Below are 25,475 nucleotides of genomic sequence, written 5' to 3'. Positions count from 1 at the left end.
GCGGACAGATGCTGCGCGGCGGCGAGCGCGCGGCGGCCGAGCAGGCTGAGCGCGAAGCACAGCGTGGTGAGCGGGGACTGCGCCTGCGCAGCGCGCCGCCGCCAGCTCGCACTTGCTACACACAGCTAGTTACCTGGACGCGGACAGATGCTGCGCGGCGGCGAGCGCGCGGCGGCCGAGCAGGCTGAGCGCGAAGCACAGCGTGGTGAGCGGGGACTGCGCCTGCGCAGCGCGCCGCCGCCAGCTCGCACTTGCTACACACAGCTAGTTACCTGGACGCGGACAGATGCTGCGCGGCGGCGAGCGCGCGGCGGCCGAGCAGGCTGAGCGCGAAGCACAGCGTGGTGAGCGGGGACTGCGCCTGCGCAGCGCGCCGCCGCCAGCTCGCACTTGCTACACACAGCTAGTTACCTGGACGCGGACAGATGCTGCGCGGCGGCGAGCGCGCGGCGGCCGAGCAGGCTGAGCGCGAAGCACAGCGTGGTGAGCGGGGACTGCGCCTGCGCAGCGCGCCGCCGCCAGCTCGCACTTGCTACACACAGCTAGTTACCTGGACGCGGACAGATGCTGCGCGGCGGCGAGCGCGCGGCGGCCGAGCAGGCTGAGCGCGAAGCACAGCGTGGTGAGCGGGGACTGCGCCTGCGCAGCGCGCCGCCGCCAGCTCGCACTTGCTACACACAGCTAGTTACCTGGACGCGGACAGATGCTGCGCGGCGGCGAGCGCGCGGCGGCCGAGCAGGCTGAGCGCGAAGCACAGCGTGGTGAGCGGGGACTGCGCCTGCGCAGCGCGCCGCCGCCAGCTCGCACTTGCTACACACAGCTAGTTACCTGGACGCGGACAGATGCTGCGCGGCGGCGAGCGCGCGGCGGCCGAGCAGGCTGAGCGCGAAGCACAGCGTGGTGAGCGGGGACTGCGCCTGCGCAGCGCGCCGCCGCCAGCTCGCACTTGCTACACACAGCTAGTTACCTGGACGCGGACAGATGCTGCGCGGCGGCGAGCGCGCGGCGGCCGAGCAGGCTGAGCGCGAAGCACAGCGTGGTGAGCGGGGACTGCGCCTGCGCAGCGCGCCGCCGCCAGCTCGCACTTGCTACACACAGCTAGTTACCTGGACGCGGACAGATGCTGCGCGGCGGCGAGCGCGCGGCGGCCGAGCAGGCTGAGCGCGAAGCACAGCGTGGTGAGCGGGGACTGCGCCTGCGCAGCGCGCCGCCGCCAGCTCGCACTTGCTACACACAGCTAGTTACCTGGACGCGGACAGATGCTGCGCGGCGGCGAGCGCGCGGCGGCCGAGCAGGCTGAGCGCGAAGCACAGCGTGGTGAGCGGGGACTGCGCCTGCGCAGCGCGCCGCCGCCAGCTCGCACTTGCTACACACAGCTAGTTACCTGGACGCGGACAGATGCTGCGCGGCGGCGAGCGCGCGGCGGCCGAGCAGGCTGAGCGCGAAGCACAGCGTGGTGAGCGGGGACTGCGCCTGCGCAGCGCGCCGCCGCCAGCTCGCACTTGCTACACACAGCTAGTTACCTGGACGCGGACAGATGCTGCGCGGCGGCGAGCGCGCGGCGGCCGAGCAGGCTGAGCGCGAAGCACAGCGTGGTGAGCGGGGACTGCGCCTGCGCAGCGCGCCGCCGCCAGCTCGCACTTGCTACACACAGCTAGTTACCTGGACGCGGACAGATGCTGCGCGGCGGCGAGCGCGCGGCGGCCGAGCAGGCTGAGCGCGAAGCACAGCGTGGTGAGCGGGGACTGCGCCTGCGCAGCGCGCCGCCGCCAGCTCGCACTTGCTACACACAGCTAGTTACCTGGACGCGGACAGATGCTGCGCGGCGGCGAGCGCGCGGCGGCCGAGCAGGCTGAGCGCGAAGCACAGCGTGGTGAGCGGGGACTGCGCCTGCGCAGCGCGCCGCCGCCAGCTCGCACTTGCTACACACAGCTAGTTACCTGGACGCGGACAGATGCTGCGCGGCGGCGAGCGCGCGGCGGCCGAGCAGGCTGAGCGCGAAGCACAGCGTGGTGAGCGGGGACTGCGCCTGCGCAGCGCGCCGCCGCCAGCTCGCACTTGCTACACACAGCTAGTTACCTGGACGCGGACAGATGCTGCGCGGCGGCGAGCGCGCGGCGGCCGAGCAGGCTGAGCGCGAAGCACAGCGTGGTGAGCGGGGACTGCGCCTGCGCAGCGCGCCGCCGCCAGCTCGCACTTGCTACACACAGCTAGTTACCTGGACGCGGACAGATGCTGCGCGGCGGCGAGCGCGCGGCGGCCGAGCAGGCTGAGCGCGAAGCACAGCGTGGTGAGCGGGGACTGCGCCTGCGCAGCGCGCCGCCGCCAGCTCGCACTTGCTACACACAGCTAGTTACCTGGACGCGGACAGATGCTGCGCGGCGGCGAGCGCGCGGCGGCCGAGCAGGCTGAGCGCGAAGCACAGCGTGGTGAGCGGGGACTGCGCCTGCGCAGCGCGCCGCCGCCAGCTCGCACTTGCTACACACAGCTAGTTACCTGGACGCGGACAGATGCTGCGCGGCGGCGAGCGCGCGGCGGCCGAGCAGGCTGAGCGCGAAGCACAGCGTGGTGAGCGGGGACTGCGCCTGCGCAGCGCGCCGCCGCCAGCTCGCACTTGCTACACACAGCTAGTTACCTGGACGCGGACAGATGCTGCGCGGCGGCGAGCGCGCGGCGGCCGAGCAGGCTGAGCGCGAAGCACAGCGTGGTGAGCGGGGACTGCGCCTGCGCAGCGCGCCGCCGCCAGCTCGCACTTGCTACACACAGCTAGTTACCTGGACGCGGACAGATGCTGCGCGGCGGCGAGCGCGCGGCGGCCGAGCAGGCTGAGCGCGAAGCACAGCGTGGTGAGCGGGGACTGCGCCTGCGCAGCGCGCCGCCGCCAGCTCGCACTTGCTACACACAGCTAGTTACCTGGACGCGGACAGATGCTGCGCGGCGGCGAGCGCGCGGCGGCCGAGCAGGCTGAGCGCGAAGCACAGCGTGGTGAGCGGGGACTGCGCCTGCGCAGCGCGCCGCCGCCAGCTCGCACTTGCTACACACAGCTAGTTACCTGGACGCGGACAGATGCTGCGCGGCGGCGAGCGCGCGGCGGCCGAGCAGGCTGAGCGCGAAGCACAGCGTGGTGAGCGGGGACTGCGCCTGCGCAGCGCGCCGCCGCCAGCTCGCACTTGCTACACACAGCTAGTTACCTGGACGCGGACAGATGCTGCGCGGCGGCGAGCGCGCGGCGGCCGAGCAGGCTGAGCGCGAAGCACAGCGTGGTGAGCGGGGACTGCGCCTGCGCAGCGCGCCGCCGCCAGCTCGCACTTGCTACACACAGCTAGTTACCTGGACGCGGACAGATGCTGCGCGGCGGCGAGCGCGCGGCGGCCGAGCAGGCTGAGCGCGAAGCACAGCGTGGTGAGCGGGGACTGCGCCTGCGCAGCGCGCCGCCGCCAGCTCGCACTTGCTACACACAGCTAGTTACCTGGACGCGGACAGATGCTGCGCGGCGGCGAGCGCGCGGCGGCCGAGCAGGCTGAGCGCGAAGCACAGCGTGGTGAGCGGGGACTGCGCCTGCGCAGCGCGCCGCCGCCAGCTCGCACTTGCTACACACAGCTAGTTACCTGGACGCGGACAGATGCTGCGCGGCGGCGAGCGCGCGGCGGCCGAGCAGGCTGAGCGCGAAGCACAGCGTGGTGAGCGGGGACTGCGCCTGCGCAGCGCGCCGCCGCCAGCTCGCACTTGCTACACACAGCTAGTTACCTGGACGCGGACAGATGCTGCGCGGCGGCGAGCGCGCGGCGGCCGAGCAGGCTGAGCGCGAAGCACAGCGTGGTGAGCGGGGACTGCGCCTGCGCAGCGCGCCGCCGCCAGCTCGCACTTGCTACACACAGCTAGTTACCTGGACGCGGACAGATGCTGCGCGGCGGCGAGCGCGCGGCGGCCGAGCAGGCTGAGCGCGAAGCACAGCGTGGTGAGCGGGGACTGCGCCTGCGCAGCGCGCCGCCGCCAGCTCGCACTTGCTACACACAGCTAGTTACCTGGACGCGGACAGATGCTGCGCGGCGGCGAGCGCGCGGCGGCCGAGCAGGCTGAGCGCGAAGCACAGCGTGGTGAGCGGGGACTGCGCCTGCGCAGCGCGCCGCCGCCAGCTCGCACTTGCTACACACAGCTAGTTACCTGGACGCGGACAGATGCTGCGCGGCGGCGAGCGCGCGGCGGCCGAGCAGGCTGAGCGCGAAGCACAGCGTGGTGAGCGGGGACTGCGCCTGCGCAGCGCGCCGCCGCCAGCTCGCACTTGCTACACACAGCTAGTTACCTGGACGCGGACAGATGCTGCGCGGCGGCGAGCGCGCGGCGGCCGAGCAGGCTGAGCGCGAAGCACAGCGTGGTGAGCGGGGACTGCGCCTGCGCAGCGCGCCGCCGCCAGCTCGCACTTGCTACACACAGCTAGTTACCTGGACGCGGACAGATGCTGCGCGGCGGCGAGCGCGCGGCGGCCGAGCAGGCTGAGCGCGAAGCACAGCGTGGTGAGCGGGGACTGCGCCTGCGCAGCGCGCCGCCGCCAGCTCGCGCCGCGCCGCGCCCCGCAGTGCGCGATCCACTCGCCGTACACCGCGCAGAAACGACTCCTGAACATGAGGTACTTTGTGTTACACAGAATTATATGTCTCAGTCATGGGATTTGTATAAATAATTACACAGGCAATACGCAAAATGTTTAGGCAGTGATCAATTTTTGATCTCAACACAGTTCTTTCTAAGCTCAGTTATAGAAATGAGTATAAGAATCAGCAAAAGCGACAGCAAATATGAACAACTTAAACAATGATTAAGTATACCAAGCAGTTGCAAAAAATGACAAAATATCTAACATACCTGGTAATCCCCGAAGCTCGGAAATCATAGTCTTCATCAAGATTGACGTTGAATATAGGATCTAAATCCACGAAGTTTCTTTCGTTCATAGGTTTCAAAGCTTCCGCTATTGTCGTTGACGCTAGCCACTCTTCCAGCTTAGCAGACTGGATTGTGTAGTAGATCATACTCTGTCAGAAAACGCACACGTAACATTATACATGTTATAAAAATATTAGTTAAAATGAGTAGTACTAGTAAATTAGTGTTGTAAATCGAAAAAGGTTTCAAACACAACGTAAGTTATTATACATTGCTGGCGATCATATAGCACTTTAGATATCCGAGCTGCGCGGCAACGCAATGTTTGGCAACTTGCATGGTATTGCTCGCATCGTCTACACAGCTTTTGGTGTAACAGTTACTCAATACTCAATTCTTTATTGCATTCCACAATATAGGCTTAGATGGCTAACATTTGGTCAGGTACAGCAAAAGATAATTCCGTGTTTATACCTTGACGTAGTAGGTGAGCAGCACCTTCCTGAAGTCGAAGACCTGCAGCATGGTGACGGCGCTGTTGTCGGACACGGAGTAGCCCTCCAGCACGTAGCGCGCGCTGACGAGCTGCCACGCCAGCCAGCGCAGCGCCCAGGCCGCGCCCGGCGACAGCGCGCGCCCGCCGCACCACCACACGCCCGTGCACACGCCCTCTGGACCACGGGACACGTGTACCAATTACTTATTCATTAACATAGAATCAAATAATACATTTTCAAACATAACATCAATTGGACGCTAATACATTATTTATAAAACTTTAGACAAATAACACGCAATAGAATACACATTCTTCATACATCCTCTACAGTATTTACTACATTAGCACTTAGGTAGATTCAAATTAGGTAGAGGCAAAAACCACATTTATACAGAATTGGATACAAATAAATAGTTACATGGTGCCACGATGCAATAGTCCCACACACGCCCTCTGTACCACGCAACACGCTACTAAGCTAGGTTGATATTACCGATGATCGTTCTACTCTTACGTAATTAATGGAACTGATGTTATTCTATGGTAGAGTAGAGTATGAAGAATATTTTTGATAAGAATACAACTTTTCAGTAGCATCTTCAGATGCAAGTGGCCTTGCTTTGCATGTAAATCCCCACACTCTTATAATTCCTACTTTACTATCAGAGCTTTCAGATACCACAAAGACAATCATTCATTCATTTCGATATTAAGACCATGGCAACTCTGTATCACGAACACGAAAATTTAAAATCATAATTTACGCTATTCGCCCAAAGCACGTAATAATTTGTCTACTCTAAAACTTACCGCTACTTTCCTCAGGCCCTTCCGATATGGCTTCCACCTCTCGCTGCTGGCAATACGTCCCTCTGAACTCAAGACCTCGCAGCTGGAACGACACTAGACCATTGCCCATCTCTACGATGTGCACGAGACAGTTCAGGTAGTCCGATGCTAAGACTGAAAGAAAAAATAGTTTCGTAAGTTCATGAAGTCTTATTACATACAGCCAAAAAATTAAGAGTACTAGTAACCGTCACACGCGATGGAATTAAACCTTTTTTTTATTGATTGATTTTTAAACTATCTATTGACAAAATCAAAGATATTTTAAAACCGGATGGTACAGAAACGTGACGCCAATATTGCCGTAACGAACTTCTGTGGCTTTATCGTCCAGTTACCTCGAATTCACGATTAAAGAAGTTTTACTTGAAAATTACTCAAAGAAATAAATCGTCACAATACAATAATCATCACTAGTAGCTATAAATCATAAGGACATCTTTATGTGATTCTTTTGACTTACCAAAACAGTCGCCTTGTTGTACTTGACCCCATCGGCCTAACATGAGGTCTCCACATAGGTAGTGTTGTAGAGAACGAGTCAGATGCTCGTAGAAGATCGAGTTTAAGTTGTTGTCATCTGTAACATAAAGGCTCATTAGTACATGCGCATTTATGTTTGACCTAGCCTAATGGAATGTGCACTAAGCAGATTAAGGGTAATCTGTGCACTTCACAATTTGGTCCGTGCAGGGAATAGAAAGTAAAATTCTACTTGGCATATAATAAGGATAATACACTTTTTTATAAATAAATGCTTACCAGCGCCAAGATTTCTCTCAAGTTGCGATGACAGTCTGGTGTTGCTCTGGTCGACGCGCTTCGTGTTGTAGTCTCGCTCCCAGAACTTGACTGGACGGACGTATGACGTCATAAATATGGCACTACCTGTAGGCAAAGAAGATTTATTAAATCTTAAATTATAAATAGAAATAATGTCAACTAATCAACTTTCGTGAGATAGATGTTCGCAAGAGTTCCTAAGTATGTGTTTTCACTATCCTTTCGCCGCGTGCGATGGTAAGGCCCGTATCACGCTGTCGATCATATTACACTGAAAATATACCGGTCGCGTGTTAACAACCCAACTTCAGGGGTCAACTTCAGTCAATTGTAGCGAAGGCTGTCACCGCTTTCATGGTACTTGCCTAAGATCGGTAAATGCACCGATGGTGTCCTGCAGCTTGAACCTTTATCCATCCTATTCTATACTAAATAGGATCTTCCCAACCTTATAATGATGCCACCTACCTAGAGCCGGCGTGAGCGGTGAGGACAGCAGCGCGGACACGGCGGCCTGCAGGAACAGCATGGCGGAGTGCGGCACGGAGAAGGGCTGCGCGAAGGCGTGGAAGGCGCTGCCCCACGTGATCTGCCACGGCGCTATGTACGTCACCACGAACTGGATCTGTACCACACATACAAGAACTTAGTTTAGTTTTTGCGAACGTGCCAGCTTGAGTTGACAGTTGTTTACAAAAAATAGTTGAAAGTGTTATACTCATAACATTTTACAACGTGGTACAATTAGAAGTTCAAGTACTGCAAAAACTTTTGCCCCCCCCCCTCACAAGTTTTAAATGAGTCTAGCGATTTCGTTCAAACAAGTCTAACAACCCACATAATCTACCTTTAAAACAAAACCAACTTAATTATTTAATCTGTTCGAGAGCTAATATTATGATGCCACAGACAGACAGGCAGACACCCTACTTTTAGCGTCGGGGGTGAAAAAAATGTAAATTCATACATTAGGGTCATAATTTTATTTTATTTCTTTCTTACACATTATTGTATAGCATGAACGACTCTTCTTCGACCTCATATTATTTGCAAGCACTCACCTTGAGCAAGAACTCGTACACCTTGCTAAATATGATGGCCGTCATAAAGTAGTCCACTAGAAACGTCTCCGATATCTTCTGACTGCTCAGGTCCCGTTGGAACAGTAGTACAGCGAATACTAGGATTAGGTACTGCGAGTCCGGTTCAGAGTAGGCGTTTCTTAGACCTGTTGAGTAATGTGTAAAGGATTTTGATCTATATGCCTCTATAGTGTAAGTTTGTATTGGAAATCCAAAAACTAGGTTTTTCACTGAAAAACTTTACAAAATGTAATATTTTATTATTTATTTATTAAGTTTTACGATTACGTTTTTTTACTCGATATTTTTAAATCTATGCCCCACAAAACGTACCGTCTACACGGTTTATCTGCGAAAACAGAGTATTGTTCTGTAACATTTGGTTCGTCATTTCTTCTCCGGGTAGTGAGATACGAAATCTCAACTCCAGCGTTTTCAAACGATGATTCATATAATCATATATAATGATTCAATTTCAACAATTGTAAGATGACTCACATTTGAGCGCGCAGACGCATATGATGAGCGCGCCGACGGCGTCCCCGTACTTGGCGGCGATGGCGGGCGCGTCCTGCGTCGTGGCCGCGATCACCACCGCCGGGTACAACACGTTGCGCTCCAGGAAGCACAGGTACACGAACATCTGAGTAGATTATACAGTTACAGGTGATTGGGAAAACTTTGTGCGTTTCTTACATAGTCTAGAATTTGATTCTCGCCGTAGTACTGTAATATATCTTTTTTGTATAGTGGCTGTAATTCAAAGACACAGATTCTTGTGCACGACTTATAATTTTAGCATACTTACTAAACTATAATTGTATAAATCACAAAAAAACAATCAGATAACCATCAATCATACTAAGGAAATGCAGGTTTTTAAACAAAGCTGACTTAAACAAAAAGTTCAAAGGCTTAATTCTACACAAAATTACTGCATTATCTAGAAGGTCAGAAAAACCCCTCTACTAGTGAAAATTCACTCTCCCCTTTATTTATGTCTTAATTTATTTTATTTTTAATATTAACAAAAGCGACGCCTGCATTTAGGAATTTAATCCTTGTGTCGAGGGGGGTTTCCCAAACATGCATAAATCACATGCACAAGGACATCAAGACTCAGAACAAACATTCGTGAATCACACAAATGAACCCGCGACACGATCCGCAAAATGGTTTTGGCGTGGTAATTTCAACCAGTTTCGGTTATCCGTGCAATAATTATCCCCTTACATTAAATTCGACCTACCTTCTCAAAGCACATTAACCTCGCCGGCTCCGTGACCTCGAACTGCGCGTGTTCGTGTTGCTTGAGCACGGGTCCCGCGAGACACAGCCACGGCTGTTGCTTGCGAAGCTGGGGGGTCAGGTAGTGTAGCACCCAGCCCAGGATGCCCGCGATTATCCATAGCACCTGGGAAAGGAGAAAAGTATGTTAAGTCAACTGAAGAAAGAACGGGTTTTAAATGGGAATAAAACTCGTGAATGTCTTGTCTGTTATACCTTCACTGGTATAACACAAAACATTAAGGTTTTTGCTACTATATTTGACATTCACACTGGCAATACCACAAGAACAAGTTAATATTTAATATGTCGTTTCTAATCTATGTAGCAATCATTTGTATTTTTCTTTCTTTCAAATATAGCATGTATTGCTAAATCTATCAGTAGCTTCGAAGACTTAACTAAATATCTCAAAGCAAATAATTTAACTCACCGTATTTAACTGCGGTCTCAGCGTAGTGAACACCGTCGTACAATGTAATCCAAACACGAACAGCCCGAGGAACGTGCACACTATGACGTCATTCTTCAGTCGCGCATTCACCGTCGCCTGCAGCTTCTTGGGCAAGGGATCTTCCATGTCCTCATCAGGTTTGTCCGCATCTTGCTTGACGTTAGTACTAGCATTGGTATCTTGTGTTTTATCATCCTCGGTAGGTGGATCGAGTTTTAACGACGTTGTCGAGTTCATCGTATCCCCCCCTCTAGGGTCCATCTTCAAGGAACTCACGCTCGAAGTTTGCGAACGTTTCTGCTTGGCGATGTTGGTCTCCGAACTAAAGTTTATTTTTGACGCTGAGCTCCCAATCGAGTTCTGTTTCGATATATTACTTTCTGAATTATTCTTTTTATCGTCAGTCAAAGTGTTTGGGTCACCTTTCTCCAGTTCTGGAGAACATTCAGGGTTGTGTATGACGTACAACTCAGGTGGAAGTAAATGTTTTTTGATTAGGTTCCAGATTAACGTGTAGTCGCTTGCGCTACGACTCAGGTGGTAAGCTATAGGGACGAGTAGCCCACAGAATATGGAGAATAGTATGTTGTGTTTCTGGTGCTGAGATTTCTTGCCTTCCACTAGTCCGCTGTAGGCGAACCCGTAGAGCACGCCTATAGCTGCTACGGATCGCACTACGCAGTACACGGCGGCGCTCAGGCTGCTCGTAGCGTTACCGCCAAACACGTGCATATCGATCTGTTCCAGCAAGTACATGAGAAACGTGTTGACCTGAGGGAACAGCCCCAAACTGAACGCCAAAGGAAAAAACAGTAAGAACTTTGAAAGAATTTCTTGAATTATACCCAAAAAATCTCGTTCGTTCATCTCAAATCCGTATATCGTAATCGGTTTGATCACGTCCATACTTCGTTTCCTCCGTGTATGTAGTTCGTCTGTCAATGGGGCAGTCTGTTCTAAGTAGCTATGCACCCCGCACAATAATGCTGTGCATATACAAAAGTAAACCGGTCGAGAAAACACGACCATCTTGTTAAAACCATGAACTGGCGACGCTGAATCCGGTTGAACACTTTTTAGTAAAGAGTACTGACTTCCTGCCATTATGAAGCAAAACCAAAACGCATATATGTCCCTGTAAAAACCCAGGTTTAAAACCATGGAGCCCAAAATGGCTACCATCACAGCCAAAAATATGGTGACAAAAGTCTCCCTGAACGTAAGATTCCTGTCAAACAAAGCCATCAGTTGTAATCTATCCATAGACACCTTTAATTCAAAACATTTTGACAGTTTGAATTTGTAGTAACTCTTTGGTTTCGGCTGATTTGCCTTCTCCATATCATCCAAAAGTTTTGAGAATTTACTCCTAAGATTAATTTCTACGCTTTCTTCACCTATAGAGGGCATTAGACTTGGTATGTTAGCGTAAGTGTTCTCGGACGTGTTGTTCATTGTGTGTTGCTGCAGCTGTTGTTGCTGTTGATGTTGTTGTTGTTGCTGATGTTGTTGATGTTGTTGATGTTGTTGATGTTGTTGATGTTGCTGATGTTGCTGATGCTGTGGATGCTGTTGTTGCTGTGGTTGATGCTGCTGTTGCTGCTGCTGGGCTAGTTGCTGCGCCCGCTGTTGGTTCATAAGAAAGTTTATGTGCATGCTCGGCAGTCCCATACGCGACTGTCTTTCGGCCTCTATTTGTTCTAGTAAGCTATCGGTGACGTAAGCCACGGGCGATCTGGGTTGATCGGTGTGGGTGCCGGTCCCTCCGTCAAACACGTAGAAACGTTTATTAGTATTATTAGTGTTAATAGGAACAACAGTCGAGACATTGTTGTTGCTCGACAACAGTGGGTTGTTACTTCCCTGGTTAGAAGAACTTTGGTCAATGCTGTCTCCACGCTTCGTCTTCGCTATACTTTCGCTGTTCCCAGCCTCGGATTCTAGAGAGCCACAGCTGCCTTCGCCAGCTGTTTCTTGTGAGTGTTCAGGGTTGTCAATGGGTTTGACCCTGTTGATACGCATTCCATCTTCCTTCTCTGGCAAGGGGATCGGCTGCGCCTGCGCCCGGCCTGAACTGTTCTTGTCGAATGTATACGACATCCAGTTGCCGTATTCGTCCATAAAGCAGTGTATGGCGCCATCAGTCGTGTCGTCGAATGACGTCGCAAAGTGAACATTGTTGGAATTATTTGGGTTGTCAAGAGCAGGGGGCTTATCCTTCTTATCTGGGTTATTTTGCAAGGAGGGATTATTTCTCTGGCGCGTCGAACGTTTTATTTTTCTGACGCGATTTCTGTGGTTTCTATCCATCAGGGGCCTGAGCCTCTGTCCCTCTTCAGGTGCTTGCACGTTTTGAGGGGCAGCAGCCTCATTGTTCGCTACGTACGCGGGTACGCAGCAAGGTCCAAAATCAACCCTAGAATTGAGGAATGCCGCCAACAAAGGCATTGATGTTGGGAGAAGGGTGTTGGTCGATGTTTGTGCTACTTCTTCTATGGACCGTTTCCTGGTTTTGTGCGAATTCTCTCTCTCACCACGAATGCTCTGCCTGTGGCTCCGCGACCTCTCGTCCCTGTTGGGCGGGGGCATAACCACCGTGTTGGCGTTCGTCGCCGCAAACAAGCATTCCAACCCTTGTACCAAAGCAGCCTGAGCTTCCACCGCGTCGAAGAGAATGACTTCTTCATTTTGATTCTCATCTTTTTCCTTTTTAGAATCTCTCTTCTTGTTCTCCTTCTGGGAGGAAGCTCGCGAACGCGCTAAGTTTTTTATCTGCTTTGGTATAGCGCCCAAGTTTTTTGGAACGTTAGATGATGATTCGCCAAGTGCATTGACTAGTTTTTGACATATGACTTCTTCTGGAAGCGCGCACGCTCCAGCTTCCTTACAGCAACCAGCTTTTGGTTCCTCAGACTCTTCGAAAAGCCAGTCGAGGCTGTACACGCTCCTCTCGTCAGCACTCTTGCTGTCGCAAGTCAGTTGCGACTCCTCCGTCTCAGGGGCTGCGCTCCTTTCGACTATACCTCCTGCCGGCGACCCATTTATATTTATTTCACTACTACTGCTAGAGTTAAATATATCGTGGTCCCAGAGTTTCTTTTCAACAAGTTTCTTTTCCTCTACCTTTTTATCTGACTGGTCTTGAGTTTCGTTAGATTCTAAGCTTGATTTTTCTATTAACAAGTCTTTGGAGCTCGCACTAGCTTTGTCGAAAAAGTCACCAATAAAGTGGTTGGTCTTGCACTCACAGCAGGGGATTCTCTCGGGGCGTTTGGGTTCACACTGTGGCTCTGGCTTGGGCTGTGTTTTTTTCAGTCTTATAGGTTTGCTTTTGTCATTGGGGCAATCTGGGTTATGTTTGTTTGAATGTCTATCACAGCAATGTTTCTTGCCGTCTGCGTGTGTTTTGCTGCGCACTACACGAACGTCTGACGGTCTGTCGAGTAGCGGTGACCGGGAGCCGTTGTTCTCGAACTCGGAGTCACTCGAGCGCATTGCAGGCGACTGCTCAGCATCCCAATCGAAGCCTCTAAACTGTTTCTCATCATCATAATCACTGTAACTCTCCCCACTGGAATCGAGATCTGTTTCTTTTTGGGATGTCTGCATTTCATCAGATATTTCGGCTATTGGGTACACAATTTCTGAGCCGTATGTTAGATAAGGATAGCTACATCCTTCTCCAGCATCGTTCTTCGGGTAAAGGTTTAAATGTGGGCCACGAGTTAAACTTTTACTAGGTGGTGGAATCACAGCACTTTTAGGATTCTTCAACATCTGACCACCTATCGTTTCAGCACTGTTTGGATGGGGTGATAAATTCGAGACACTAGGGGGTGGGCATCCTATTTCTAGCGCAGCACTCTTTATTCTTCTAAAGCCGGAACTTTTTCTTTTGCTCTTCTCTGTCTCGCCAACCGGAGCTTCGGCTTTAACCATCATGTATTCTCCAAGCTCAACACTTGCAAAGAAACCAGTGTCAGCATTATTAGAATGTCGCCTCATATGTGATACGAGTTGCGCGGTAGAATTCAGCAGCGGTAGTTGAATTGTAGACATGGTGGAATTGGAATTCCTTCGCATATTGGAAGACTGGGCCGTCGCTAAAGCCATGGCAGACTTAGTGCAGCTTTCATCGGGATAGTTTGAGTACCTCCGGCGATGTGCTGTTCGCTTCTTAGGGGATGGAGGACCGACACTGGGCTCAGAATTATCTCTGGAATCGGAACTGAGCTGGCGAGCGAACTTGGACTGGTAAGGTTCTCCCGCCGCTTCGTTGCCGTCTAAATACAGCCACTCTTTGAAGAAGTCTTTGTTACTCGAACCGCGTCGATGTGGGCACTCGTGGTACCGCCTACTGACTTTGGCAAAAGGGCCTTCGTCGACTAGCACATGAACGGGCAAACTATCCAATCTAGAGTTTCGGGCAGCTTCAACAATAAGTTCGTCGATTCGGTTAGCTTGTGATCGGCGTTTAGCGTTCCTGTGGTCTCTTTCCCTCCTGTGGCCGGATCTTGATCGGCTTCGGTTGGCTGGACGGGGTTTTGATGGGCCAGGCATCTCCGCGGCCTGAGCCACGCAGAGGTCGGACTTGGTGGTTGCTACAACTTCTGTCTGTTTAGCAGATATAGCGCTGTCTTCTATGCTTGATTCGGAGCTGTTTTTTCGATGGACATCAACCTTTAAATCTGAAATATTAAGAAAAATGTTTGTGTAAGTACCTATTCATGTAGAACAGAATAATCACATTCTTAATTGTATCTTTTAAGAACAGGACATTACCTATGGTACTGTTGTTGGGTTTGTGGTACTCCAAGGAAGTAACAGACTCGTTATCACTGCCGGCCGCCGCCATGCCGCCCAACTTCAGCATCTGCATTTCCATGCCCTCGTCAGGCCTGTTGAGTAAATAAATCAGTAACCATACAAAGTTGAAATGAATACTTAGGTAGCCGTTATAAAAATCGTAATTAATTCGCGTTGAAACATATCAACAGTTTTTAACATCTCTTTATACATCTCAGTGTTTTTTAAATTTAGCTATTTACTAAAAAAATTACTGTCGCTTAAAGTGGTGGGAAAGGTTACGGTAACGCATTTACAATTGTAAATCATCCTTTTATCACAATTAACAATTCAACAAAAGACTTATTGTTACTTACGCAGCGTTGTCAGTGGCGTGAGGGTCGGTCGGCGGCTGCACGATGATGCACTCAGTGGTATCGTACATGTGGTGCAGGCCGTGGTTCAGCAGCTTCAAGCCGGCGAACAGCAGGGCTACTAGCGCGCAGTATATTATCCAACCAAGACTCGCCGGCGGAAAGTACTGGGGGAATTTTTGATAAATTATATACTATTGAAGCCTTAGGTCTGACTTGGCTAGTTTTCATATACGATACTATAGCAAGTTTTTAACCAGTTACGTGGATTTTCTTGTTTTGTTATTCCGAAAATTTGGCTTACTGGTAGAAACTAGTCATTGAACATAATAATTATGAGAACTAGCCAAGTCAGACCTTAGAAAACAATTTATTATCCTAAATTACAAGATTATATTATATTATAAATAAACTTCAGAACTGCCCATTGAACTTGGCACCCATTTAAACCTCACTTCATTTGCCATTGAAGTCAACATGTCCAGTCATCAAAGCTTATTTTATAATTTGGTATTCGGCTTTATTTAACTTTAAGTATTTTCGATTTTTATGAGTTTTTTAAACTATGAACAGTCATTAAAACGCAAAACATACATTACGTACATTTACAAAACATACATTTTAAGAAGTAGTAAATATTTCGAAGAGTTAAGTACTTAGATTTAGTACACTAAATACACTTAGTTCTACATGATAAATAATTAACGAAATTGCGTGTTCACATGAATAAAGGAATGCCTAATTTGGTTTAGTAATTTAGGCAGTTATTGTAAGTTTTCAATTAGCCTTAACCTAGTCTGATAATAAACTCCGACTTTCGAATTTGTTAGAGAAACTTCTTTATATTTATTTATTATTAAATTAAGTACCATTCATTACAATTATTTACGCATTGATAAATTACCTACCATTTGCATAAAGTGGGAATTGTTTTAAAATTATAATGTGTTCTTGGGGGTAAGGTGGATATTTTTTTTTAAGGCATTTACTATGTAAGTAATGGCTTTGCATACATATAAATTGGACTCAAAAGTGAAGTGAAAGAAAATAGTCAGAGGTTTTAAGGTTTATGGGTTAAATCACAGGGCACAATCATAGTCAGTTAGATATAATGTGACTTTAACATATTATAGTGAAAGCATTAGAAATTTAACTTGTGAAATGAATTTATAATTATCTTATGTGTCAACTGGCCATGCATATAAAGCAATCTTGAGACTGAGAAAGGCACTGTGAGGCCATTACGAAGGTCATTATGATACAAATAAAATAAAGTTGTCGGCACTGGTATTACCCATATAAAAGTAGCTTTGAACTATGCATGTCAATTTTGTCTGTAAGGTGCTGTCTATGTCCTTGGTCCATACACTTTCTAAAGTATAACAAACAGACAGCTTCACTTTGGCAAACTCATCAAATACATTTAAAACAATTATGCAGGTACATTGATCCTAAAATGATTTAGTGCAATAAAGAATATTCTTTTCTATTTATTACTTTCATATAATTTAAATATTGTGTTGAATGGCAATTTTTAAAGGTCAAACAACATGATTGCCTGTGTAATGTATGTGTTTACCCTTCACTGCTTCCTAGTGTATGATACAGATAAGCTTAATTAAGAAACCATTCAGTTTTCTTTGGTTTTGTCTACATAGTTCATGCTTCAGTGAACTTGTAGGCTTAACACAATACTAAGGGTTACAATATTTTTTTACTCTATTGCTTTTCATTATACAGTGGAAGTCAAGAAATCAGTCTCTCAAACAATACAGTATTAAGAAGAATCTTTCAAACCTAGATGTGAAGTTCAACAAAGCATAGTAAAAGAAAAATGTGTGTAAATTGTGTTTATGTTATAATCTATTACAAATTTCTTTCACCTCTATTAACAAACAACCATATATCCTGCACAAAAAGATTGATCAATTTTAAAAGTAAAAATTATTGCAAAGATTATTTATGTGATATGTATGTATGAGGATATGGAAACATTACAACTATGTACAAAACTATTAAAAGTACCTAAATATTAGTAGTCTAACAAAGGTAACAATTAGTTTCACATTGTTTTCATTTAGGTGCTATATTTAAAGTGAGTCAGTTAAAATATTAATACCTAACAACAAACAAGGTAACTACAGACATGATTTATAAACATGGTAAGCTTTTGAGTGCTTCCAAAACAAAGCTATAAATATAGAAGATACTCGTTACATCTTGAATTGAACTTCGCTTAAGACACTACTGTGTATCAAGATCTAAATGGGATATTTTTATATGAACACCTGCATAATTTTTCAGCACATGAGGTAACTTCACTAATTAGCTAACGGTTAATTAGAAATTTGAGTGCTCTGTTAAAAAATTACTAACATATGTGAAAAGGGAAAAGACAGATACCAATTTAAATCTATACCAATCTAAATTAAATCTTACTAACGGAAATAATAGAAGCAGTGTAATAAACTTATAAAATAAAATTCTAGGAACAAGTAACATGTAAACAAATGGGGAAATAATTGCATTAATTAGCAAAATGTTATCTAAGTATCATCAGTGAAATTTCACTTTGTTAAATGAACATTGAAACCAATTACTTAATGAAAAAAATATGTAGGTAGACATAGATGTTTGTGAAACAAATATAATAGAAATCTTGGTAAATTACTTATTGCCATACATATTAGATAAAAGCTTAGTTTGAAAGTGATTAAAAGTTTATGTATATATTATATTTAAAAAAACTTTCAAGCTATTCAGCATTAGTAAAATGTGTGAAAAAAATATCATAGATGTAATACATATTGACATTATAATACATATTTGACAGGCCTGATGGTCTAGTGGTTAGTGACCCTGACTGCTATACAGGAGGTTGTGGGTTCGATTCCCGCTCAGGACAAATGTTGTGTGATGAGCATGATCATTTGTTCTGGTGTCTGGGTGTAATTTATCTATAATATGTATGTATTTAGAAATATGTAAGTAAGTTTATTATTTGTCTGGTTACCATAACACAAGCTCTGCTTAGCTTGGGATCAGATAACCGTGTGTGAGTTGTCCCAGGATATATATTATTATTATATATATTAAATCTTAAATTTAATATTAGTGATAAGTAAGAACTAAGAATCTATGGAGACCAGTTGAATTCATATAAAAAAAAAAAACATGAAATACAGAAATACTTGTTAAGTATTGTGATGAATGATATTTATGAGAGGAAAACTGTATTCTCAACAAAACTAATAATGACATAAAATTTACATTAGTTGTTTTCTATAATTTCATAGTGTTAATTTAGGATAGAAAAATACAATTTTCAATCAATATTTTAACTGTAAAATTACCTTATTGCCTTCCAAAAGCAGTATATTGTTTATAAAGTTTATTCATATTATATGAATTTCACTATTACTCTATACATTCTGAATACCTAAATATTATAATCCATTGCAAGTGACTCTCACTTGCTTTTCATAATTATGATTGTTTATTATTTTTATGGTCTGGTCTTATATTCTTGTAATTTGTTCTATTCATATTAAATTACATACTTAGTATTGTAAAACTAATCTCATCAAATAACAATAAAAAATACATTTAAAAGTACCAGATACTAATTACCTATTGGTCTTATTATTTGAAATGTTAAAGGTATCATTATGATATTCTTTACTGTTATTAAACAATGTTTAACTATTATTATTAACTATGGACAATGTTATTGTTATTAAACTTCTCCAGATTGTCTAAGACTCTCTGTATAGATAACAAGATGTTCTAAATCTGTACCTAGCATGGCCTAGGTGAGAGATAAAAAGGGTCAATTGAATTTTAAGCTATAATTACAGCACTTATGGAGTTTACATGGTATTGAATATTGTAAGAATATCTTCAGAAATACTAAAAGATTAAATTAGATTAATAATATGATGAAGACATTTACATAAAAAGAAATTTAGCAACTTAGCAACATTTATCAATAAAAAGTTTTCTGCTTTGAGCAGTTTCACTTAATTAGTTAATTTAATTATATTAAAATTGTCAATACAAGTCTTTAAATTAAGACTATTATGTGCATTCTAAACTCAAAATCAAATTATACAAAATGAACTAACATTTATACATAACATCTTATAATTAATTCATTACAGTAGATTAATTAGCCACACATAATGATGGCGCAATTTAATTGATACCTAAACAAAAAAAAACTAGAACAAGTAACACTGTCCTACTTATTTCAAGAAATATAACCTCCTTGCAAGTGCTCGAACGATTAGTCTTAGACAATTGTTATGGCTTCATAAGGGCAATGACCATAATGACTCAGGCCACAATGCTTGAATAACAATGATCCTAAGCTCAGTCAGCAGTGACCTGCTTTTGATTACAACCACTCCAAAACCAAACATCTACAAACTATGAATGTGACTTCGCGTAACAACTCACCAGGTATATAGAAAACGGCAAACATAGCAGGAACAACCACACATACAGGTGCACCGTGTTGCAAAACAAATTCTGATGAGGATCATAAAACCATCCCCCTGTTAACGATGCCCAAACACCCTGGCGTAATATCTCTAGTGTTTGGGAACCCATTTTACACTTTATGTCCACATTTCCGCGTTTAATTCACCATCCACCGACACCGACACTGTTTATAACTCACGAAATCACTTTTCACATCTGCAAATTGTTAATACCACTGCCATTTTGAATGATATATTACACGCGAATATGGACTTTATAGACATCGATTGTTTGTTAATTCACGCTTCTTCCTACATTAGTAGGGCGTTCTTTTCTTAAGAAACATGTGTAAACAACATAAATGCTATTCCAAGTAAACAATTGATAAACAAATAAGTAAATTTGAGCTAAATTATAAGCTTGAAATCAGTGAAACAACACTTTCCATTAGGACTCCGTCTGACACTTTTTGACAACACATGTTTGGGTTGCCATTTGTGACCTTTTAAGAAGTTATCAAATGAATTATTAATATGGCAAGCGAAACTTTAAAAACCGTCTTATGTCACAACTGGTCACAACAGTCTTTTTACAACTCTACTCAAATCAGAATCAAAGAGAATAATGTCTTTGATCAGAATACGATTCCGTAGTATTTTGTATGATCTGTCATGTCATACATACAATATTTATGCATTGAGTTTTCATGTCATTCCGCAAACATCACTCGCCTCTACAATATTTTGGTTCAGTTTTTTTTTTGTAAATATTTAAAAACCAGACCTGTTAGGGTCACTTAAGCTTATAATGATATGACCTGCTACAAGTATAGTTAGAAGTTTAAAAAAATATTAAACATTGAAGAACTGCGGTTTTTGTGACCTTTTAAAATGGGTGATGTTCGGAAAGCCTTAAAAGAGGGTGCTATGCACGTCGGTGCTGGTGGTAGTGCTGGTTTTGTGGAGGTCTGTATCATGCATCCCTTGGACCTGGTGAAGACGAGGCTCCAGCTGCAGCAGACGAGGGTCGCAGCTGCTTCTCACTCTGACCCGCACTACTACACGGGTTTAATAGACTGTATGAAGAAAATGTACAGGCATGAAGGTGTGACATCTTTCTGGAAAGGCATAGTGCCCCCTATTTTGGCGGAAACTCCTAAGCGCGCCGTAAAATTTGCAACTTTCGAACAATATAAAAAGTTGTTCACTTTTGGCGAAGCTGCAACACCTTTAGTAAGTACCTTTTTTTAATTATACTTTTTTATTTTTTTTAATTTTTAGGGCATCTGATAATTTATAAAACTACTATTTATAAAAAATATTTAGATTCCATTGATTTATTATGCTCTATATTTTAAGAATGTATTAAGTATTACAATTCTTACTCAAAGCACAGGTATTTATTTCTAATATGTTTTCCCTTATGGAATTTTCCCAATACCTATAACATAACTAGTTTTAAAGTAATTAAAAATGTTATCAGAAATATTTTATCTCTCATTTATTTACCTACTTAAAATCTCTTACTGAACTCAATACAAATATGAACTGATAAGCAACTTTCAAGATGTAACTGTTTAAATAATCTGACAAATAGTTACACAATTAAATTTATGATGTGGAAATACTACCTTTTGCACTTTTTCCTCTAAGAAGTTATAAATATTCCTTATACCTGTCTCAAGAAGCTCTTAATAGGCAACTGGATTAATTTAACACCTTAATAGCTAAGGAAAAATACCTCTGTTATGAAACTTATGAACAACCAATCAAAAAACTAGTAGAGCTTAGTTTTATAAAACAATTTAGTTTGATTCCCATAACATCTTAATTCAAAATAATTTTCCATACTCCATTAAAAATATAAAATTAAAAACTAAGATAGAATAACAATATCATACCTACTTATAGTTATCTTCTTTATTATGTTACAGACATTCTCACTAGCTGGTCTAGCGGCTGGATTAACAGAAGGTCTTCTCATTAATCCGTTTGAAGTTGTCAAAGTGACTTTGCAATCAAACAAGGAACTTGCTAAACAAATGCCCACAACATGGGCAGTGACCAGACAGATTGTCAGAGATAATGGAATGGGCTCAAAGGGACTCTTTAAAGGACTTACAGCGACCTTTGGAAGGAACGGTGTCTTTAATATGGTGTACTTTGGATTCTATCACAGTGTTAAGAATATTGTACCTGAGTCTAAGGTTGGTAGTGTAATAGTCTTGCTATAGTGATGTATACAATTTTAATGCATTTCAACAAAAACATTTACTATAATATATAAGTAAGCCATGACTTTCTATTGTCCCACATATATATACACTCACTCTCGTGCTACGTTATATAGTCTGGAAAACAAAGTACATAAGCATTTTTAATTGTTACAATTGATATGAATTCATTGTGGGCATAAAATTTATATTAACTCGTAACTGGCATTTCAAGTTTCATATTACATACATAGATAACAGAATAAGTAACTGTATGATACAAGTTTTCATTTACAAATGTATAAAACAATCCTCTAAATTAATACTCAACAACTAACTATATTTTTTCAGGACCCGATCTTGGAGTTCTCCCGTAAGTTTGCGATTGGTTTTGCATCGGGGATACTCGGGTCTCTAGCGAACATACCGTTCGACGTAGCGAAGAGTCGCATCCAAGGCCCGCAGCCGACGCCAGGCATCGTCAAGTATAGTTCCACATCTGGGACTATACTGCTAGTTTATAAGGAAGAAGGGTAAGTTGTTTTATTCAGTGTAGAAAAAAATACAAGTCACTGTAGGGCAATACTATTTGCCAAAGAAATACATAGAGATCGAAAAGCAACTGTACTTGACGAAAATTATTTCTCGTTTGGCAGATGTTTTTCACTGGACATTTCGCCCAGTTTTTTTTGCTTACGTTTGAAATCATAATAACGTTCTTTAATTTTTTTATTACTAACCAGTAAATTAGTTAAATTACCTAAAATAATAATATAATGTTAGAGGAATTTGTTGGCTTATAGGCAATATATTACATTATAATGTATCAAGAAAGCTATCTATCCAATAATTCGTTGTATAGGTACTCGCATTATCTAATGTAATACTAGCTTTCAAGATAACATGCGAGTCTAGTAAGCTGTACAGTCAGTGACAAAAGTAAGTTGTACACAGTTAAATTCCATTAATCGTCGTGCCGTTAGGTTTCGAAATGGGCTTGTCCCCGAGTTTCAGTCCCCGTCACCGAGGCCACCTCCTTGATTTAAGAAGACTCAGGTTGTTATTGAAACCAGTCTTGCGATCCAGATAAATACAGTCAGTTTATACCACATTTTAAACATTTTTTTTAACTTAGACTTTATATAATTGAAAAATCCGGACATGATAAATACAGCCAGTTTACCATATTTTATAAAAAGAAATGTTTGATTGCTTTTTTCCATGTCACTGAAAAATTCGGATAGGTGCTTTGTAAATTGACTTCTGTGGCCGACTGTATGAGTAGGTAAATTTTATCAGCATTCCGCAAATACTAAGATTCTATTAATATGTAACTCCACAGTATTGCAGACACTGTCTTAGTAAGAAACGCGGGCAGAATGCCAAGTTAACATGTTCATCCAGATAATTTGTTTATTTAGCTTGCTTATTCATTAACTGTTTAGTTCCAACAAACTCTTTATATTGAGTTTTCTTCTAAGAATACCGAGCATAGTCTATATTATATCCAGGTATGCATGAGTGCAGCTTGGGTTAATTAATATGAGAATGAATATGTCATTTACTCGGTCATAAATAACCGGTAAATTATCAAATAATACAACTTCCGCTTATAGCAATAAAATATATTTTCCTCATAACGTAATTTTTCATACAGCATCGTCATAGGTATGTCTAGTCACTACTTACAGGCAGTTACAGGTTGTTCGAGAAAATTCGTGTAAAGTATGATTTGAAGCAAAATTTTAGGATTGGTGCAATTTTCGATGTAAATCGATGATAATTTTTTCTTTAACCTGATTCTACAAAATGTTTTTGTTTCTTAATGTGACACCTAGATTACAGTTCCAGATCTATAATCGTCACCTAAAAGTATTATCGAAAACATGTAATCTTGATTCACCTGGCTTATATCCAAGTTCATGTTGTCCAATCGCTTACCAAGGAAAATGAAAATAGAAAATAGCATTACTTTATTGAATACTAGCCGTCCCGGCGAACTACGTACCGCCTAACAGTCGATTATAACATAACAGTGCAGATAAAAATACTTTTTTTTTTTATAATATTTCCATTGGTGACAAATATTGCAAATATTTGTCACCAATGGAAATATTATTTAAACCTTCCCTGGACTTCCACGAATATTTCAAAACCTTAATTAACCAAATAGGTTCTGCCGTTCTCGAGTTTTAGCGAGACTAACGAACAGCAATTCATTTTTATATGTAACCAAAGATATTACCCATTAAATCCGTAGTGAAATTTATCTATTTTTGATAATATGTATTGAATTTAGAAAAACCGTATTTTTAAGTAACTTGATATATTTTTTCACAGATTTGCGGCTCTATACAAGGGATTGCTGCCTAAAGTGCTTCGTCTGGGCCCCGGAGGTGCCATCATGTTGGTGTTATATGACTACGTCTACAACTTGCTAAAAGTAACCTTTGACTAAAAAAGCAATAGGTAGTCAATACAAATTTAAAAAACACAAATAATGCAATAAGAATACAATATTCTCAACATCTGTTGGAATAATATTTAGTGTATCAAACTACGAAAGAAATATGTAAAGGATTTAGGTTGTGTGTAAAAAGCAAAGTCAAATGCAATTACTCCGATTTTGCTATATTATTATGATAATAACTATGGGTCGGGGCCACATCTTAAATAAGATTGGAGTGGATGTGGAAGAGATGCCACTTTACGCAGTATAGTGAGTCATTTCGCTTTCACAACATCAACAGTCTTGCTTCATAGGTGATTGTAACACCACTTGTAAAATGCAATTAAAAAATATAAGCTCAAACATAAGTAGTTAAGCCGATCCGATCGTTATTTGAAATCTGAGTTTTTTTGCCTGTAGCTAACTTTAAGTATAATGTCGTTAATTTCTATAGATCAATGGATTGAATGGAGTCTAATAATAGTAGCGCACGTAGACTTGCCAATACACATTTATTCGGTTATGGGTTTGGTACATATTTTTTAATTAAGTTGTAAGTGCAATATTTAACAGTACCACTGACCACTACACAGGCTCTAGAGACCTATTTTAATCTACAAAGCTAGTATTTTTGTACAAATCGTAATTATACGTACATTATTGTTGTGACTAAACATTTACAGTAGATAGAATATATTTTTATACTGTTAGCTTTGCAATAAGTACTTTTTACCAAAATAATATTGTGATAACAGTGCCTTTAAAAAGCATTTCTGACCAAAGTTGCATTAATTCTTAAGTAAAATACCCACATTTGTATTTACAATGTTAAAATCATGTCTCAAATCTCAAACGAATTAGACATAAGATAGATTTTATATGTTCTTATTAATTATATTTTGTTAAGAATTTTAATCTTTGCACATGTTAAAGCATTTACATTGAAAATCAAGGAAAAGTTTATAAAGAATTTATGTAGTTAATTACGTAAATTGTAGGTGAAGATAATGATTATTTTTCTGTTAAATTTTAATTTTATGACTGAAGAATAAAATATCGAATGTTGATAAATATACGTTTTTGCTTTCCTTTCCAATCCTATACTTCTCATCAAGCCAGTAAATCAATGGCCTATATTTTATTATCAAGATTATCGTAGAAAAGGTAAAAAGACGCATTATAAAAACACCGTTCTGACTTGTACCATTTTAGAATGAACAATTTTTTTTAACCTACATTTGAATAAGAAGGATTACACGAGTCATGATTGACTTGTCGGCCAAAGAAGACTTGGATTTTTCTAATTTTGGATTGTATTTGTACACTTTTTAGTTA

At 43.6% G+C, this 25,475-nt stretch overlaps 2 protein-coding genes across 2 annotated transcripts in view; one reads left to right on the top strand and one right to left on the bottom strand.

Moving 5' to 3' along the window:
• LOC113503925 (pecanex-like protein 1) overlaps window positions 1-20,086 on the bottom strand; it is a 29,532-nt gene extending 9,446 nt beyond the window's left edge. The window contains exons 1-14 of the mRNA XM_026886068.1: window positions 19,456-20,086; window positions 15,001-15,164; window positions 14,621-14,736; window positions 9,818-14,526; window positions 9,347-9,511; window positions 8,596-8,740; window positions 8,077-8,243; window positions 7,484-7,640; window positions 6,995-7,120; window positions 6,696-6,812; window positions 6,194-6,346; window positions 5,359-5,555; window positions 4,864-5,033; window positions 4,443-4,616 (exon numbers count right to left, since the gene is read on the bottom strand). Of these exons, the coding sequence (XP_026741869.1) occupies window positions 4,443-4,616; window positions 4,864-5,033; window positions 5,359-5,555; window positions 6,194-6,346; window positions 6,696-6,812; window positions 6,995-7,120; window positions 7,484-7,640; window positions 8,077-8,243; window positions 8,596-8,740; window positions 9,347-9,511; window positions 9,818-14,526; window positions 14,621-14,736; window positions 15,001-15,164; window positions 19,456-19,608 (6,713 nt within the window). The 5' untranslated portion in view covers window positions 19,609-20,086. The remainder of the gene's footprint in view (window positions 1-4,442; window positions 4,617-4,863; window positions 5,034-5,358; window positions 5,556-6,193; window positions 6,347-6,695; window positions 6,813-6,994; window positions 7,121-7,483; window positions 7,641-8,076; window positions 8,244-8,595; window positions 8,741-9,346; window positions 9,512-9,817; window positions 14,527-14,620; window positions 14,737-15,000; window positions 15,165-19,455) is intronic.
• A 97-nt stretch (window positions 20,087-20,183) lies between these two features.
• On the top strand, window positions 20,184-25,211 carry LOC113503840 (mitochondrial 2-oxodicarboxylate carrier). The gene is made up of 4 exons (XM_026885942.1): window positions 20,184-20,711; window positions 21,413-21,685; window positions 22,043-22,224; window positions 24,032-25,211. Exons 1-4 carry the CDS (start codon window positions 20,370-20,372, stop codon window positions 24,147-24,149), a joined length of 915 nt encoding a protein of 304 aa, XP_026741743.1. The 5' UTR covers window positions 20,184-20,369; the 3' UTR covers window positions 24,150-25,211.
• Window positions 25,212-25,475: the final 264 nt, after the last annotated feature.

This window comes from Trichoplusia ni, chromosome 20 (assembly GCF_003590095.1).
Source record: "Trichoplusia ni isolate ovarian cell line Hi5 chromosome 20, tn1, whole genome shotgun sequence".
NCBI lineage: Eukaryota > Metazoa > Arthropoda > Insecta > Lepidoptera > Noctuidae > Trichoplusia > Trichoplusia ni.
The sequence above is the reverse complement of the archived record's forward strand: the minus strand, read 5'-3'. Positions and strand labels throughout refer to the sequence as shown.

What these genes read in the sequence shown, in the direction of transcription:
- LOC113503840 (XM_026885942.1), top strand. Translation starts at nt 20,370, where the DNA reads ATGGGTGATGTTCGGAAAGCCTTAAAAGAGGGTGCTATGCACGTCGGT. An exon ending in ATATTGTACCTGAGTCTAAG is followed by an intron (nt 21,686 to 22,042) that starts GTTGGTAGTGTA and finishes ATATTTTTTCAG; the next exon opens with GACCCGATCTTGGAGTTCTC. An exon ending in CTAGTTTATAAGGAAGAAGG is followed by an intron (nt 22,225 to 24,031) that starts GTAAGTTGTTTT and finishes ATTTTTTCACAG; the next exon opens with ATTTGCGGCTCTATACAAGG.